This window comes from Leucoraja erinacea, chromosome 22, assembly GCF_028641065.1.
Source record: "Leucoraja erinacea ecotype New England chromosome 22, Leri_hhj_1, whole genome shotgun sequence".
Classification (NCBI taxonomy): domain Eukaryota; kingdom Metazoa; phylum Chordata; class Chondrichthyes; order Rajiformes; family Rajidae; genus Leucoraja; species Leucoraja erinaceus.
Genome location: NC_073398.1, coordinates 4,927,350 through 4,946,723, shown reverse-complemented (window position 1 = coordinate 4,946,723; position 19,374 = coordinate 4,927,350). Strand labels below are relative to the sequence as shown.

General features: G+C 50.0%; 1 protein-coding gene across 2 annotated transcripts in view; it reads right to left on the bottom strand.

Moving 5' to 3' along the window:
- itpr2 (inositol 1,4,5-trisphosphate receptor, type 2) overlaps positions 1–19,374 on the bottom strand; it is a 387,486-nt gene that overhangs the window by 150,485 nt on the left and 217,627 nt on the right. Inside the window, exons 55-56 of one of the 2 annotated variants that reach the window (XR_008725216.1) lie at positions 16,003–16,164; positions 11,283–14,108 (exon numbers count right to left, since the gene is read on the bottom strand). Coding sequence is in view for 1 of the 2 variants with exons in the window: in XM_055652809.1 (XP_055508784.1) it covers positions 14,022–14,108; positions 16,003–16,164 (249 nt within the window). In the remaining variant the exon portion in view is untranslated. Of the gene's footprint in view, positions 1–10,581; positions 14,109–16,002; positions 16,165–19,374 lie in introns of those variants that run through there. The other variant, XM_055652809.1, reaches the window with a different exon arrangement.

Below are 19,374 nucleotides of genomic sequence, written 5' to 3'. Positions count from 1 at the left end.
CAATACAAATTTAACAGAGAGATTGACGGAGCCTCTGCTATATTTTGGATCAACGCTGGGAAAAATGGACAGGTTTCAGCAGCTGCTAAATATGACTCATGTTCATCTCATGACTTAATATTAACTCTTCAACGCAGATAAATTGTTCAATAATTCAAGAAATTAACCGCAGGGGAGAGGAAGGTAGGTCAGGGGAATGAACAAAGACACATGAACCAATCCTTTGTGCTAGAGAGGCTGGGAGGTATTTGATGCAATACCCAAGACGAAAGGTCATTACTAGAGCCAGGATATTCAGGAACTAAATAACTCTGGATTAGGCAGGCATAATGAAACTACAAAAAAGCACGAAAAAAGGCATTTATTGACATAAAAAGGCATGTATTTACACCACCAAAATATGGTTAAGAATTATAATTTGAAGGTATGCTATATTACATGCCCAAAGTTGCCTGGTTGCACGCAATTACTATCTGGTGTTAAACGATGCCGTCTGTCAGACAGAATGGGCTTCAGTTGCGAAAAACTTATTTCTACCTCAGCTGAGGTCACTGGTGCCCACCCGAAACACCAAGCCGAATGGACACAACGCCGAATGGGCGCGGGGGTCTGGACCAATCGCTGACCTTTGTCGATGACTGACAAGGTGTCAGACCAATCCCGTTCCAGGAGACATCGTGTCTGTTCGGCCTCTCGGCTTCGACTTCCTGTCCTTCGGCGTCAGGTCCGGGTAAGACGGCCAACAAAGGCTGATTTACGCCCTCGATCGTGAAAAGGGCATCTTGGTGAAATCGTCAAAAATGCATGAAAAGGCACGTCTGGCAAAATCCGAGCTCCAGTCATTACCCTGAAGCACAAAGTCACAAAACAAAGTGTGAACGAGGTTCCCGACCAAAAACCTCGCCTGTCCATTCCCTCCACAGATGTTGCCTGACCCACTGAGTTACTCTAACACTCTGTGTGCTTTGGCATGAGGGGAATAGGTTGGGTCTTTTGCCAAGAGCAGGGGAATCCAGAACCAGAGGACACAGGTTTAAGATGAGGGAGGAAAGATGGAATAGGAACCTGAGGGGCAACCTTTTCAGATGCTGGGTATAACAACAAGCTGCAAACAAGAGGAGGTAGTTTAGGCCGGTACTGCGTTTAAGTTTGAGTTTAGATTATTGTCACATGTGCTGTACAGTGAAAAGGCTACAGTGTCAAAAGGCTTTGTTTTATTGTATTGTGTGTCTCAATTTGAGACAACGAAATGTGGCGGTTAAAAAAAAATCAGCGGAATTAAAAAATTTTTAAAAAGCACAAACACAGAAAGTCCACGACACCATAACATAAATGCACCCAGGTGAGGAGCCATAGTCCAGCCAGCCTCCCCCCACCCATAGTGTATCCGAGCACAGTCGCCGCCCCGGGTGATGTTCAGGCCCTCAAGTGGAACGCCGACGCCGAACCCCGACGGTGAGCAGCCTAACGGACCTTCTGATCAGCCGCCTCCCGCTGCCGGAGGGCTCCTGAGTCCACAGGCCGAGCCGGGCAGAGTCACAGGACCCCGCGTAGTCAATAGTCCAGGATGTTCAGCAGGTCCGCTCTGTAGATTGTGGTTGGATGGTTCAGTTGCCTGAGCTAACAGCCGGGAAGAAACTGTCCCTGAATCTGGAGGTGTGTGTTTTTACACCTCTATACCTTTTACCTGGAGAGGGGAGAAGAGGGAGTGGCCAGGGTGTGACCCATCCTTGATTATGCAGGTAGGGTTGCCGAGGCAGCGTGAGGTATAAATGGAGTCAATGGAAGGGAGGTTGGTTTGTGCGATGGTCTGGGCTGCGTCCACAATTCACTGCAATTTCTTGCGGTCTTGGGTGGAGCTGTTCCCCGAGCCGTGCTGTGATGCATCCCGATAAAATGCTTTCTACGGCGCATCTGTAGAAGTTGGTGAGAGTTGTTGGGGACATGCTGACCTTCCTACAAAAACAATATTGAAAAGACATTTGGATGGGTACATGGATAGGAAAGGTTCAGAGGGATACGGGCCAAACATGGGCAGGCGTTATTAATGTAGATGGGGCTGCTTGGCTGGCATGGACGAGTTGGGCCGAAGGGCCTGTTTCCGTGCTGTATGACTCTAAGCAAAGCAGCCTCTGCGTCAGGTCCCAGTACAAGCCTCTCTATCGGAATTGCAAACAGAAATGTTGGTCACAGGTGAAGCATGTAACAAGATACAAGAGATACAAGATACATTTAATTGTCTTAATAGTACATTTAGTTATCTTATCACTAATTATATCTGCCTGTGGCTAGATGACCAAATTTGCCTGCAGCCCAAAGCAGCAGCTGTTTGGTGATAATATCTTGTCTCCCAAGGAATATAAAACTAATCTTGGAAAACCCGTGCATTTTGTTATGCATGTGAAACGCATACAGGCATGCACTCCAATTCGCAATGCCGTTAGCATCGCTTACACGAATGAACACAAACTTAGACATTCAGATTCAGGCATAAGATGTTGCCTGACCCACTGAGTTACTCTATAGCCCCTGTCCCACTTAGGAAAACTGAACGGAAACCTCTGGAGACTTTGCGTCCCACCCGAGGTTTCCGTGCGGTTCCCGGATGTTTTTGTCAGTCTCCCTACCTGCTTCCACTACCTGCAACCTCCGGCAACCACCTGCAACCTCCGGGAACCGCACGGAAACCTTGCGTGGGGCGCAAAGTCTCCAGAGGTTTCCGTTCAGGTTTCCTAAGTGGGACAGGGGCATTACACACTCTGATTGAAAAGGCTGCCCCCTCAGGCTCCTTATTAAATCTTTTCCCCCTCACCTTAAACCTGTGTGCTCTGGTTCTGGATTTCCCTACTCTGTGTAAAAGACTCTGGGCATTTACCCGATCTATTCCAGTAACTCAGTGGGTCAGGCAGCATCTGTGGAGGGATTGAGCAGGCAAAGTTTTGGGTCGTGACCCACCTTCACACTTTGTTTTGTGACTTTGACCTTCCTTCTTGGATATTGCCTCAAATTTAAAACGCTCCCAGCTTCCCTTGCAGAAAGGATTGGTTCATGTGTCTAAGTTGTGCATTTCCCCTGTGGTTACTTTCTTGGCAGTTAACAGTCTGTGGAGGGATGAGAACTGTCATACAGCACGGAAACAGGTTTCGGGTCCATGCTGACTAAAACCCATCCAATGTTACAAAATTTTGAGATTTAAAAAATCAGTCTGTAATTTATGCCATCAGATTAAAAATGTTTACTTTGACACCTAATTCCTTCATATCTCAAGTATTTAAAAAGTTATGGCCATTTTCATACTCGGAAATTAGCATCTTGTTCCCTATTGATTTTCTATGGACATAACAAAAAAGCTGTGATCATGGACAGTCAAAAGGATAACCTGATTCATGTGAGAACTGAATGAAATTTTCAGTTATCGTTGATTGCATTGAAACCCCTAACTGGATGACCTGAAATTAAAGCATATAATTCTTGAATTAGCAAATTTCAAACTTATTAAAGAGTTCCATTTTAAGTAAATGAGGCACGGGATAGCCTAAACTGGAGTCATATTCATAATTCACAATAAAACATGATTTTAAAAACAGGCCCTTAAAGCCCATCTCGTCCATGCTGACTAAGATGGCCCATCCACTCTATTCTAATTTATCTGTGTTTGGCCCATATCCCTCTAAACGCTTCCTATCAACATTACCTTTAATTGTTTGCTTTATAAAACCCCATGAGAGTCAGCGGTTTTAGAGTTGCTGCCATCACACCTTTTGCGCGCCAGAGACACTGAACATTTTCGATTGTTCTTTTTAAATCCTGACCACGGGCTGGGGCTCTCAACTGATTCAGGGGAGTACCTAATTTACTGTGTTTGGCCCATATCCCTCTAAACACTTCCTATCAACACTCACCATGGAGCAGTGTGAGTGCAGGAAACTCTTGTTATATTATGGGCAGCCTGGTGGCGCAGCGGTAGAGTCGCTGCCTCACAGCGCCAGAGACCCGGGTTCAATCCTGACCACGGGTGCTGTCTGTGCGGAGTTTGTACGTTCTACCCGTGACCCACGTGGGTTTTCTCCGGGTGCTCCGGTTTCCTCCCACACTCCAAAGACGTACAGGTTTGTAGGTTTGATTGGCTTTGGTAAATTGTCCCCGGTGTACGGGGATCGCTGGTCGGCGCGGACTCGGTGGGTCGAAGGGCCTGTTTCCGCGCTGTATTTCTAAACTATAATAATGGACCATAGCTGAGGAGAATGGTGTCCATTGTTGCCGATTGTGCGATATAACCAAGTGTAATATATTGTATTCATGTGTAGAGACCCAACCATAACATTCAGGCTGAGCAAGAACTGCACTGACGGAGGTGCCTTTATACAGCTGAAACATTAGGGCAAAGCTTTACCTGCTCTAGGCTATAAAGCTCCAAGATCTCAATACAGCAATACGGGTGGTGATGGTGTGGGCAATAGACACAGTTGAGAAGGCGATGTGTGCCAGGGGGCATCGGCAGGCATGGCCCAGGAAGCAGCCAGCCTGGCGGTGAAGTTCGGCATGTCTGTCCACTAAAACCCAAATCTGTTATGACGACTACATAAAAACGAGGGTTTACTGTACTTGGAAACCAGCAAATGGTGAATCTGGAATTGTTTGCCACAGGCGGCTGTGGAGGCCAAGTCAGGGATAGATAGATTCTTGATTAGTATGGGTGTCTGGAGATGGCAGGAGAATGAGAGGGAAAGATAGATCAGCCATGATTGAATGGCGGAGTAGACTTGGTGGGCCAAATGGCCTCATTCTGCTCCTATCACTTATGACCTGATGATCTTGTGGGACTTGGTGGAAGTGAAGACTCAAGTCAGTAGACGTTTATATGTAGACCACAGTAACTAGAAGGGGAGCACATGTGGGGAAAGTCTGACAAAAACACATTTGGCTGTCTAGTAATGAATAAAGTGATTCAGGATGAATCAGTGGTCTGGTCATTCTGCAGCCACCCCTGTCTTGAAATTAAAGAAATCAACATACATGCTCATAGGGCCAGGCAGCATCTCTGGAGAACATGGATAGGTGACGTTTCGGGTCGAGACCCTTGTTCATAAGGTCATAAGTGATAGGAACAGAATTTAGGCCATCATGTCTACTCCACCATTCAAACATGGCTGATCTGTCTTTCCCTCTTAAACCCATTCTCCTGCCTTCTCCCCTTAACCCCTGACACACATACTAATCAAGAATCTATCAATCTCCGCTTTAAAAATATCCACTGACTTGGCCTCCACTGCTGTCTATGGCAATGAATTCCACAGATTCACCACCCTCTGACTGAAGAAATTCCTCCTCATCTCTTCTGAAGGCATATCCTTTTATTCTGAGGCTATGGTCTCTGTTCCTAGACTCTCCAGCTAGTGGAAACATCCTCTCCATATTCACTCTAACTAGGTTGTAAGCTGCCCAGGCGAAATATGAGGTGCTGTTCCTCCAGTTTGCACGTGGCCTCACTCTGACAGTGGAGGAGGCCCAGGAGACAAAGCCAAGAAGACAGTGCGATGGAGCGGGCCGGCCGTTGGAGGCCCTGCCGCAGCCTGGGGCTCGGCTGGACCGGGCGCCGCTCCAAGAGGCCGTGCACGTGGACCGCACACGGCCAACAGCGGCGGAGGACAACCCGACCCTGCAACATCACCAGGACAACAGATCTTCATGGTCAGACTAAGAACTCTGCACTTACAACATGTTTAAGTCCTTTCCATGGCCAGAGTGAGCACCACCGGAAATTGGAGGAGCAGCACCTCATATTCCTCTTGAGCAGTCTGCACCCTAGCGGCATAAACATTGAATTCTCCAATTTCCGGTAGCCCCTTGCTGTCTCCTCCCCTTCTCAACTCTCCCTCAGCCCTCTGGCTCCTCTCCTTTCTTCTCCCCGCCCCCCCCACTCCCACCCTACATCAGTCTGAAGAAGGGTTTCGGGCCGAAACGTTGCCCATTTCCTTCGCTCCACAGATGCTGCTGCACCCGCTGAGTTTCTCCAGCACTTTTGTCTACCTTCTGCACTTACAACAGCTGGGACTTGAAAATGGCAACAAACTGGCGACTCTGTACACTGAAGATGGACACAAAAAGCTGGAGTAACTCAGCGGGTCAGGCAGCATCTCTGGAGAACCGGCCAGCCCAGGTTTTTTGCGTCTATATTTGGTGTAAAACAGCATCTGCAGTTCCTTCCTGCAGACTCAGTGTACCACTGCTACACACATGTACTGTATCTGAAATGCTTAAGATGTATCTAGGTGTTAATGTACAGTGAGGCTAGTACTGAACTGTATGCAGAAATGTATTTTCAAGAACAGTCTGAAGAAATTCCACATCACATCGAGCAGCTGGGAGCACATTGCACTTGACAGGAGCTCCTGGAGGAAATCCGTGCAGGAAGGAGCTACACGTCATGAAATGGAACTGCGCCGTGTTGCAGAGACCAAGTGGCAGCATCTTAAGGAGCGAGAGAGAGAGAAGGGGGCTCGACAACTACCAACCACCTCCTGTCTCCACTGGCCATGTTGCACCAAGGTGTGTGGATCGCAGACATCTGCAGAGCCACAAGTGGATGACCCTATGGAGAGGAGAGGACAGTCATACTCGTTTCGAGTGACCGCTGATGATGATGATGAACGTACCATTGCACCAGTTGTTGGTACCCCACACTGTGGCACAGGTCACGGGGTCATTGCTAGCACGGAAATGTTGCCCAGTGACTCTGAACTCCCAAGAGCAGGACTCTGTTGGAAGTCTACAGTGCCTGGTCCAAGCCAGGGGTTGCTGCCGATATGTTTCCCGCTGATCGCCAGCCACCGCACACTCCCTGACCACCAGCAGGAACACCTAGCTCCCACCGCAGCCTTGCCTCATTGCACAAGAAACTTCCTCCAGCCTCATAAAAGGCTAACATAGTTTCATACAAAGTTTACTAAAAGGGGTGTAGGTTCATTGGTGTCGGTAAGTTGCAAACTTGTCCCTAGGGTGTAGGATGGAGTTAGTGTATGGGGTGGTCGCTGGTCTCCTCTCAGCCTCCTGCGCTCCAAGGACTCCCAGTCTACCCAACCTCTCCCTGTAGCTCAGTCCTTGCAACATCCTCGTAAAGGGCCTGTCCCACTGTACGAGCTAATTCAAGAGTTCTCCCGAGTTTCCCCTGATTCGAACTCGGAGAATTACGGTAATAGCCGCTCGTAGATACTTGGGGCTCTCGTGGACATTTTTCAACATGCTGAAAAATCTTCACGAGCTTACAGCGTTTCCCGAGTACCTGCCGTTAGCGTTACGAGCCGCTAAGAGACATCTCCGAGCTCCGACGTACCCGCTACTTAATTCTACGTGCTTACCACGAGTTTGATTTTTTTTTAAACTCGGGAGGGCTCTTGAATTACCTCGTACAGTGGGACAGGCCTTTAAATCTTCTCTGCACGATTTGCAGAGGATCCCAATAAATCAGTCTGTAGAAGGATCCAGACCTGAAACACCACCAGGCAGCATCTCTGGAGAACATGGATAGGCGACTTTTCAGGCAGGACTTCGACAAGGTTCTGCATGGTAGGCTGCTCTGGAAGGTTAGATCGCATGGGATCCAAGGAGAGATGGGTAGAAAATTGGCTCCATACAAGGAAGCAGGGGGTGACGGTGGAAGGTTGTTTCACGGACTGGAGGCTTGTGACTAGTGGTGTTCCTCAGGGTTCAGTGCTGGGCCCGTTACTGTTTGTCATCTACATCAATGTTTTGGATGAGAATGTACATGGCAAGATTAGCAAGGTTGCAGATGACAAAAAAGTGGATGGTATTGTAGACAGTGAAGATGGTTGTCAAAAATTGCAGCAGGATCTGGATCGATTGGGCAGGTGGGCTGAGACATGGTTGATGGAATTTAATACAGAGAAATGTGAGGTGTTGCATTTTGGAAAGTCTAACATAGGCAGGACCTACACAGTAAATGGTAGTGTTGTAGAGCAGAGGGATCTAGGAGTACAGGTGCATGGTTCCTTGAAGGTCGAGTCGCAGGTAGATAAGGTGGTCAAAAAGGCTTTTGGCACATTGGCCTTCATCAGTCAGAGTATTGAGTGTAGAAGTTGGGAGGTCATGTTGCAGTTGTATAAGACGTTGGTGAGACCGCATTTAGAATATTGTGTTCAGTTCTGGGCACCATGTTATAGGGAAGATACTGTAGTTGGAAAGGGTGCAGAGAAGATTTATGGGGATGTTGCCAGGGCTGATAGGTCTGAGCTATTTTTAGTTTAGAGATACAGCACGGAAACAGGCCCTTCGGCCCACCAGGTCTGTGCCGACCAGCGATCCCCGCACATTAACACTATCCTACACCCACCAGCGACAATTTCTACATTTACCAAAGCCAATTAACCTACAAACCTGTACGTCATGTGGGAGGAAACCGAAGATCTCGGAGGAAACCCACGCAGGTCACGGGGAGAACGCACAAACTCCACACAGACAGCACCCGTAGTCGGGATCGAACCCGGGTCTCCGGCGCTGCATTCGCTGTAAGGCAGCAACTCTACCGCTGCGCCACCGTGACAGCTTTTTATTAAAAGCTATAGGGAGAGGTTGAGCAGGCTACTCCGTGGAGCGCAGGAGGATGAGGGGTGATCTTATAGAGGTGTACAAAATCACGAGAGGAATAGATCGGGTAGATGCCCAGAGTAGGGAGTTGAGGACCAGAGGACGTAGATTTAAGGCGGGAGGAAAGGTTTAATAGGAATCTGAGGGGTAACATTTTCACACAAAGGGTGGTGGGCATATGGTTGTTTGGAGCGAATGTATCCACGCTGTATCACACTATGACTCTATCCCTGTGCACTGAAAGAGATAGGTTTTATTAAAAGAAACACAGACACTCAGATTTCACTCTGAGCCAGTTAATAGCTTCACATCCCTTTTGCAGGGGCCATACAAATAATACCAGCAAAAAGGCTTTGTAACGATGATTTATTAGATTTCCATTGCTTTCCCACTATTTTATAACTCACGCAAGGTACTCAAATTAAATCTGTACAAATACCACCTTAAAAGTCAGAACCGTTTGGTTCTGGAATGCCTCGTCATCAATATACAAAATTCATATTTTAAATGTCACACAGCCTTGGAAATTAACTTTTTAAAATATAAAAATATTTTTTTTTTCGCTGCTTTAGTACCTTTGCTTTCAAAAGGTTAGATACATTCAGAACGGCTTTGGCGCATCCAGGACAGAGTATTTGGTCAAAGTTTAGCCATGGACAGCCAGGAACACAACTGTGACCTGGTGGCCCCAATCTAGAAGGACGGGCAGTGATAATCTAATGCTCCCCTTCTCTATCTTGCCCCTTGTTCTCCTCTCCCCTTCGCTAGAGGTCAAAGTGAACTTGTATTTGAGGATAGACACAAAATGCTGGGGTAACTCAGCGGGTCAGGCAGCATCTCTGGAGAAAAGGAATAGGTGACATTTCGGGCGAGACCTTTCTTTTCGCTTTTACAGATACATTGCGGAATGAGGCCCTTCGGCCCACTGATTCCGAACCAACCAGTGATCCCCGCACATTAACACAATCTTACCTACACATACTAGGAACAATTTACACTTATACCAAGCCAATTAACCTACGAACATCTACATCCTTGGAGTGTAGGAAGAAACTGAGGATCTCGGAGGAAACCTACGCAGGCCACGGGGAGAACGTACAAACTCCACCTTCCTCACCACCCATTCCTTCTCTCTGGAGATGCTGCCTGACCTGCTGAGTTACTCCAGCATTTTGTGTCTATCTTCGGTATAAACTAGCATTTGCAGTTCCTTCCTGCACACATTACATTTGAGGTCCAGTTATTCCAGGAATCATGGATTTAGCAATGCGAGCCCATTCTACACATTGCCATTATTTTGGCCAACACACTATTGTTGTCTCATGGTTCATTACAAGACCGGTAACATGAAGAGCTGATCACATCCATAGAGAAAAGAAAAAAAAACAAAGTGCTGGAGTAACCCAGCGGGTCAGGCAGCATCTCTGGAGGACATGGGCAGGAGACGTTTCGGGTTGAGACCATTCTTCAGACTGATTGTAGTTGGAATTTTTAGAAAAGAGAGATGGGAGTGGAACACAGCTTGGCAAGTGACTGGTGTGTACAGCTAAGGGGGGGGGTTCGATAGGTAGACGAATGGACAAAGGCCCGAGATGATAAGGAGACCATTTGACCCATTGGGTCCGTGCCTGCTCCAAAGAATACCTCCCATTCACCCCCTCATCCCATTCACTCCCTCATCCCATTCCCCCATTCACTCCCTCATCCCATTCCCCCATCCATTCCCTCATTCCATTCCCCCATCATCCCATCATCCCATTCCCCCATCCACTCCCTCATCCCATTCCATCACGCCATCCACTCCCTCATCCCATTCCCCCATCATCCCATTCCCCCATCATCCCATTCCCCCCTCATCCCATTCACCCCCTCATCCAGTCCCCCCCCTCATCCCATTCCCCCATCCCCCGTTCCCCCCTCATCCCATTCCCCCCCCCCTCATCCCATTCATCCCCTCATCCCATTCCCCTCAGTATCCCATCCATCCCATCCTTGCCTGGATATCAACTCCCTCTTGATCCATTTTCTCACACCAACAATGGCCAATTGACCTTCCAGCAAATCGCTCCAAGCAGGCAGAGCAGAACGGCAGACGTGCGGCTGAAAGCAAACATGGACCCGGCGTGGGGGCACTGAGAATAAGGAGATATGACGTGTGGTCGTGGCGGTGGTGGTGGGGCCGAGAACAAAGAGGGATCCGATTGTGTCAGGTGCAGCCCCAGATGTGCCCAGAACATGGGGGACAACTTGGAGTAGAACTTGCCCGACACAAGGTTCGGGCAGGTTGACCGCCAGCACGGCCATTGACAACCATAGTCCCGGTCATGGCTCGACAGCGATGGCTCCACTAGCTGCTTAGATAATCACCACCAACGTTGCCATCCTTACCCAGTGCAGTTGCAGAGAGATGCAGCACAAAATCAACGTCTCTCAGGTACCTGCTCGTGGAAGCGCGGCTCTTAGTAAAGACCACATCACAAGAGTCAGAAAGTCGTGATGCAGCTTCGTGGGAGTTAGGCCACATTTGGAGCATTGTGCGCAGTTCTGGTCGCCCGTGGAAGGCATTTTCTCCGGGATGCATCACGGCATGGTTAGCTCCATCCAAGACCGCAGGAAATTGTGGACGCAGCCCAGACCATCACACAAACCAACCTCTCTTCCATTGACTCCATCTACACCTGGGGCAAGGCCAGCAGCATCATCAATGACCAGTCTCACCCCGGCCACTCCCTCTTCTCCCCTCTCCCATCGGGAAAAGATATAGAAAAGAGAAAACGCACACCTCCAGATTCTGGGACAGTTTTTCCACAGCTGGTATCAGGCAACTGAACCATCCTATCAACAACTAGAGAGCAGTCCTGAACTGATCTACCACATTGGAGACCCTCAAACTATCTTTAATCGGACTTTATCTTGTACTAAATCTTATCTCCTTTATCATGAATCTGTACACTGTGGATGGCTCGATTGTAATCATGTATTGTCTTTCCACTGAGTGGATTAGCGCGCAACAAAAGCTTTTCACTGAATCTCGGTACACGTGACAATAAACTAAACTAAACCCTTGGAAGACAAAAGTGCTGGAGAAACTCAGCGGGTGCAGCAGCATCTATGGAGCAAAGGAAATATTTCCTTCGCTCCACAGATGCTGCTGCAACCACTGAGTTTCTTCTCCAGCACTTTTGTCTACCTTCGATTTTCCAGCATCTGCAGTTCCTTCTTGAACTAAACCCTTTACAGGTTCCATGGTTTCTTTATTATCTTGTGTACCGATGTGCGGTGAAATATCCTCTCTTGCGTACAAATCATCATACGCAAGTCAGCACAATCCCCCGGTTAGTACAGAACAGTCCACTCAGGCCATTCGAGCGCCATTTTGCAGTCCCAGCTGCCGCTGCAAAGGCCCGTTGCAGCCGTCACCTCCATCCCGCTCGTCCCGTGGACCGTCGGCCCTCTCCGCGCCCGGCCATCTTCAGCCCTTGTTCCCAGGAGGCTCCTCCCGCAGCCGACCCCAAAGGGCGCGGAAGGTCGGACGACCACGGTTCTTCTTACCGGGACTCAAGTTGTCCAGTGTCCGCCACTAACTCCCTCCACTTCCTCCCCCTCTTTGGCGACGAGCAGGGACCGGGCTGGGCGGGCCTCCCTCCCCCGGGAGAGTCGGGGCTGGTACTCCATCCAAGATGGAGGATGAGTCTGGGCGCGGCAAGGAGGGAGAGGATGGGGGCAGGTTGCCGGGCGTCATCTCCCTTTTAATCCCATTTGGCCATCTTTGCCCTGGAAGGATGTGGAGGCCTGGACAAGGCCGTGGAGTGCCGGAGGCTGCGGGGAGACCCGATAGAAGTATATAAAATTAGGCTGAGATAGGAGGCCTTACCCCCCCAGGGTGGAATTGTCCAACACTAGAGGGCATGGCTTTAAGGTGAGAGAGGCAACATTTAAATGTGATGCACTGGGCTAGTTTCTTTACACAGAGGGTGGTGAGTGCCTGGAATGTGCTGCTAGAGGTGGTGGTGGAGGCAGATGTACGATAGTGGCGTTTAGATGACTTTTGGACAGGCAGGGAATGGCAGAATGTAGATAACACGCAGGTAAAGAATTGATATTGGCATCATGTTCGGCACAGGCATTGTGGGCTGAAGGGCCTGTTCCTGTGCTGTACTTTTCCATGTTCTATTGCAAGCTCTGGGGCAGTACGTGGCCAACTTCAGCTGAACACTGTAAAGCTGAGGCCAATGGTGATGAGAGGGAGTCCTGCAGTGGTCATGGGCATTGCCAGTGTAAAGGAAAGGGAAGACTATTCATTGTAGCCCCAGGACAACATGGTAGGATGTCCTCTGGGCAACATCCGCATCTCTCCTATCTTCAGCTGCTGGACGAGGAATCAAGGAACGAGGCAATCCATTGCTGACCACAGCAAGACTCGGATGATATTGGGACCTGGGTTGAGAAGTCGGAGACAACCTTCAAATCACTCAAGGTGAGAATCCAAACATGTATAGACCGCGACCATCTCCAATGAGAGAATGTCTAGACCATCTCCATATCGCCCTTACTATAACCCTGACTGCATACGTCTTTTAGTTTAGAGCTATAGAGTGGAAACAGGCCCTTCGGCCCACCGAGTCCGTGCTGACCAGGGATCCCCACACACTTACACAATCCTACACACATTTGGGACAATTTACAATTTTTTACCAAGCCAATTATGCTACAAATCTGGAGGTCTTTGGAGTGTGGTGAGGAAAGCGGAGATCCCGGGGGAAACCCACGCAGGTCATGGGGAGAACGCACCAACTTCACAGAGACAGCATCTGAAATGAGGATGGAACCTGGGTCCCTGGCGCTGTGGGGCAGCAACTCTACCGCTGCGCCACCGTGCCGCCCCCCGACTCCAACATGTGGTTGGGTCGCAGCAGCGGCGATGCATCTCAGGAGGAGAGGGGCAGCGGGTTTGGCCGTTTGGTCCATGCGCTTGGCCGAGGAGCCAACACCATTGGCGGGGTCACGCGTGAATGCCTCCGCCTCAGAATCCCGCCTAAACATGAAGATGTCCACTGCTACCTATCTCCTCAAGGGATGGAATTAAATGCCTACACCTCTCCAAATGAATGAAATGGAAGTTAAAATGAAAATCAGCAGCCATCTTGTAATCAGCCATGAGTCACCAAGGTGATAATTGATGGACACATTACGTAGCACGTCCATGCATGTTAGTGCGGATAGAATGGAGCGTAGGCTGGTCTTACGATGGACACCCCTAGCGTGGATGTGAAAGCAAGTCTTTGGCCATTGGCGAGTCTTTCTCGATGGCTTCCATCCCGTGGTCCAAAACGTGGTGTCAATAGCCAGCGTAAGTCAGTGGTGCCCAGCCCAGCCCAGCCCAGGCCAGTGGAGCGAGGTCCAGAATGCGGGGGTCTTCAGTGTGTGGTGTCCTGGTGGTTGACCTGTGTCGTACTGGACCCCAGGAAGCCCAGGCGCTGCTTGTTCTTCCTTTGCTCCGTCATCTGTGGAATCAAGCAAAGCTCAGATCAGAAGAGGCCATTCCACCATCATGGCCGTGCTGGCTCTTCCCAGGAGCCACGGTCAGTTTAGTTACGTTTAGAGATACAGTGGCGACACACTAGGCCCTTCGGCCCACCGTGTCCGCTCCCAACCAGCGTTCCCCGTACACTATCCTACATTCACGAGGGACAATTTACAAAAATGCTGGAGAAACTCAGCGGGTGAGGCAGCATCTATGGAGGGAAGGAAATAGGTAACGTTTCGGGCCGAAACCCGGAAGGGTTTCGGCCCGAAACGTTGCCTATTTCCTTCGCTCCATAGAAGGGTTTCGGCCCGAAACGTCGCCTATTTCCTTCGCTCCATAGAAGGGTTTCGGCCCGAAACGTCGCCTATTTCCTTCGCTCCATAGAAGGGTTTCGGCCCGAAACGTCGCCTATTTCCTTCGCTCCATAGAAGGGTTTCGGCCCGAAACGTCGCCTATTTCCTTCGCTCCATAGAAGGGTTTCGGCCCGAAACGTCGCCTATTTCCTTTGCTCCATAGATGCTGCTGCGCCCGCTGAGTTTCTTCCAGCGTTTTTCCCAGCATTGTTCCATTAAATCCAATTCCTTTCTGAAAGTTCCTATTGCATCCATTCCACAATTACATTCCTGGTCACGGGAAGTAGAACCTAGAACAGCACAGCGCAGGAACAGGCCCTTCAGCCCACAATGCCTGTGCCGAGCATGATGACAAGTGAACTAGTCTCCGCTGCCTGCATGGTGGGGCTGAAGGGCCTGTTTCTATGCTGCATCAATACTTAACCCCCAACAGCTACTCCAGCTCCAATATCTATCTGACTTCAACCACCTGCCTGAGTCACCTGCATCGCATAATCTGACCCTCAATGTTAGATACATTCCCCCAGCTTTGTCCCATTATTTTTACACTTTGTTTCGTTCAGTTTGGAGATACAGCGCGGAAACAGACCCCTCGGCCCACCGAGTCCACACCAACGGTCACGGTGGCGCAGCGGTAGCAAATGCAGCGCCGGAGACCCGGGTTCGATCCTGACCACGGGTGCCGTCTGTACGGAGTTTGTACGTTCTCCCCGTGATCTGCGCGGGTTTTCTCCGAGATTTTCGGCTTCCTCCCACACTCCAAAGGCGTACAGGTTTGTATATTAATTGGCTTGGTGTAAATGTAACAATTGTCCCCAGTGGGTGTAGGATTGTGTTAACGTGCGGGGATCGCTGGTCGGCGCAGACCCGGTGGGCCTGTAATCCCTACACTAAGCTAAAAACTAAACCAGCGATCCTCGCACACTAACACTATCCTACACACTATCACCAGGGATAATTTTATATTTATACCGAGCCAATTCCCCTACAAACCTTTGGAGTGTGGGAGGAAACCGGAGAAGACCCATGCAGATCGCGGGGAGAACGGACAAACTCCGTACAGACAGCACCCGCAGTCAGAATCAAACCGTGGTCCCTGGCGCTGTAAGGCAGCAACTCTACCGCTGCACCACTGAATGCATTGCTAAAATCCTTGCGGACAATGCCTACAGGATGAATGCACCAATGCCGAGAGGGTGAAGATCAAATGCATCCACGGTCTTTCTTCATGGTGGAGCAAAATGAACTTCCTAGCCAATTTATTCATCTGTATTCCCACCAAAGCCCTTGGAGGACTTCAGAAGAGTGCTCCTGGAGGACCTGATTAGTACGGGTATCGGCTTATGGGGGGGAAGGCAAGAGAATGGGGTTGAGAGAGAGAGAGAGAGAGAGATCAGCCATGGTTAAATAGCGGAGTAGTCTTGATGGGCCGAATGGCCTAATTCTGCTCCTATCAATGATGAACTCATGACTTCAGAAGTTCGGGGACATTGAGCCAAGTGTAAGAGACGACTTTACCTGTTCTTTCAGTTCTGAAAGTTGTCCTGACAGTTGTTCCACCAGATACATGGTGGTATCCAACTTATCCTGTAAACTCCTGATCTCGTTCTGCTCACTGTCCCCTTCATTGCTGACCAACGATATGGCGCGCATCCGAGGAAACCAATCCAAGTTGTTCTCCTGTAAAGCAGCACAGAAGCACACGATACCTCCATTTAACATGAGCAAGATTAACTTGCAGATACAACCACAGTACAAAGACAGCGCGGTAGAGTTGCGGCCTGGTTAAAAAGAGGCCCTTCGGCCCACTGAGTCCGTGCCGACCAGCGATCACCCCGTACGTTAACACTGCATTAGGGGAGTGCACGGTGGCGCAGGGGTGGAGTCGCTGCCTCCCAGTGCCGAAAGACCCGGATTCGGGCTTGACCACACATTCTGCCTGTACGGAGTTTGCACGTTCTCCCACGTGACCTTTCTCTGGGTGTTCATGTTTCCTCCCACATTGCAGGTTTGTAGGTTAATTGGCTTTGGTAAAGATTGTAAATTGTCCCTAGTGTGTGTGTGTGTGTTTACAGGGCAATTTGCATGTCGGTGTGGACTCAGTGGGCCAAAGTGTCTGTTTCCATGCTGTATCTCCAAACTAAATGAACCAACATTTTTCCTGGCAATAGGCAGAGTTATATACAGCCTTTATTGCAGCTTATGAGTCTCGGGAAATATTTCAGATCACTTCACGGATTCAATAAGGTTAATTGAAGTAAATAAGGTGGAATTTTGAAGGATTGGTTGAAAGCTAAGTTTAGTGTAGTTTAGAGATACAGCACGGAAATAGGCCCTTCGACCCATTGTGTTTGGAATCTGGGGCACTGACCGACCAACATGTCCCTGCTACACTAGTCCCACCTGCCCGCGTTTGGCCCATATCCCTCTAAACCTGTCCTATCCCTGTATCTGTCTAATTGTTTCTTCAACGTTGCGATAGTCCCAGCCTCAACTACCTCCTCTGGCAGCTCGTTCCCTGCACCCACCACCCTGCGTGTGAAAGAGTTTCCCTCAAATATCTATTAAATCTTTCCCCCTTCACCTAAAAAACCTTGGTTCCCGATTCCCCTACTCCAGGCAAGAGACTCTGTGCATCTACCCGATCTATTCCGCTCATGATTTTAGATACCTCAATAAGATCACCCCTTATCCTCCAGAAATCCAAGGAATAGAGTCCCAGCCTACTCAACCTCCCTGTAGATCAGATCCTCGAGTCTAACTAAATACTGACAATGACCATTAGACATAGAAACATAGATTAGGTGCAGGAGTAGGCCCTTCGAGCCTGCACCGCCATTCAATATGATCATGGCTGATCATCCAACTCAGTATCCCGTACCTGCCTTCTCTCCATACCCCCTGATCCCCTTAGCCACAGGGGCCACATCTAACTGCCTCTTAAATATAGCCAATGAACTGGCCTCAACTACCCTCTGTGGCAGAGTTCCAGAGATTGACCACTCTCTGTGTGAAAAAGTTCTTCTCATCTCGGTTTTAAAGGATTTCCCCCTTATCCTTAAGCTGTGACCCGTTGTCCTGGACTTCCCCTAACATCGGGAACAATCTTCCTGCATCTAGCCTGTCCAACCCCTTAAGAATTTTGTAAGTTTCTATAAGATCCCCTCTCAGTCTCCAAAATTCTAGAGAGTATAAACCAAGTCTATCCAGTCTCTTTCTTCATGTCCTGACATCCCAGAATCAGTCTGGTGAACCTTCTCTGCACTCCCTCTATGGAGTCCTTCCTCCATTTGAGACCAAAACTGCAATACTCCAGTGGCACCAGACCCTGTTGCAGTAGAATGCTCCTCCCTGCCTAGTCCATCAGCATTGGCAACATGTTATGCCTACATCAGCATTCATGAAGCAGTCAGGAAGACATTATGCAGCTTTATATGACTACTGTGCTGTATCTCTCAACTAAACTAAATGTCCACACTGTTGTGTTGGAAGCTATCCATGGGGAATATGAGGTGCTGTTCCTCCAATTTGTGTGTAGCCTCACTCTGGCAATGGAGGCCCAGGACAGAAAGGAGGGGACAAAAAACCACAACAGCTATTTTTCCCAAGCACTTTGCTGCAGACAGCACAGTGGTGCAGCATTGGAGTTGCTGCCTCACAGCGCCAGAGACCCGGGTTCGATCCTGACTACGGGTGCTGTCTGTACGGAGTTTGAAAGTTCTCCACGTGACTGCGTGGGCTTTCTCCGGGTGCTGCTGTTTCCTCCCGCACTCCAAAGACGTGCAGGTTTGTAGGCTAATTGGCTTTGGTAAAATTGTAAATTGTCCCTGGTGCGTGTCGGACAGTGTTAGTGTGCGGGGAACGTTGGATAGCATAGACTCGGTGGGGCCGAAGGGCTTGTTTCCGTACTGTATCACTAAAATAATGTTCCTAGTCTATTAGTATGGAATGGAATGTGACTGTGAACAGTGAAATTCTTAGCGGTGGACACCCAAGGTCTGCAAACAGTGGCCACGTACGGTCCTGACAAACTTACATAGTAAGCCGGCTCCTCATTTGTTCTCTTCTTCTCCCCCCTCCTCCCCCCCCTCCACTTCTCCCCCCTCCACTTCTCCCCCCCCACCTCTTCTCCCCCCCCGTCTTCCACCCCCCCCCCCTCCACTCCTCCCCCCTCCTCTTCCCCCCCCCCTCTTTTCCACCCCCTCTCTTCTCCCCCCCTCCACTTACACCCCCCCTCTCTTTTCCACCCCCTCTCCTTCCGCCCCTTCGCCCACCCCCCTCCACTTCCCCCCCTCCACTTCTCCCCCCCCCCTTTCTTCTCCCCCCTCCCCTCCCTTTTCCCCCCCCCTCCTCTTCCCCCCCCCTCTCCCCCCCCCCCTCTTCTCCCCCCCCCCTCCTCTCCTCCCCCCTCCTCCTCTCTCCCCCTCTCCCCTCTCCCCCTCTCCCCCTCCTCTCCTCTCTCTCCCCCTTCCTCTCCCCCCTCCCCCCTCCTCTTCTCCCCTCCTCTCTCTCCCCCCTCCTCTCTCTCCCCCCTCCTCTCTCCCCCTCCTCCTCTCCCTCTCCCCCCCTCCTCCTCTCCCCCTCCTCTCCTCTCCCCTCTCTCTCTCCCCCCTCTCTCCCCCCTCCTCCTCTCTCCCCCTCCTCTCTCTCTCCCCCCTCCTCTCTCTCCCCCCCTCCTCTTCTCCCCCCTCCTCCTCTCTCCCCTCTCTTCTCCCCCCTCCTCCTCCCCTCCTCTTCTCCCCCTCTCTCTTCTCCCCCTTCCTCTTCTCCCCCCTCCTCTTCTCCCCCTCCTCCTCTCTCCCCCTTCCTCTTCTCCTCCTCCTCTCTCCCCCTCCTCCTCCTCTTCTCTCCCCTCCTCTCTCCCCCTCCTCCTCTCTCCCCCTTCCTCTT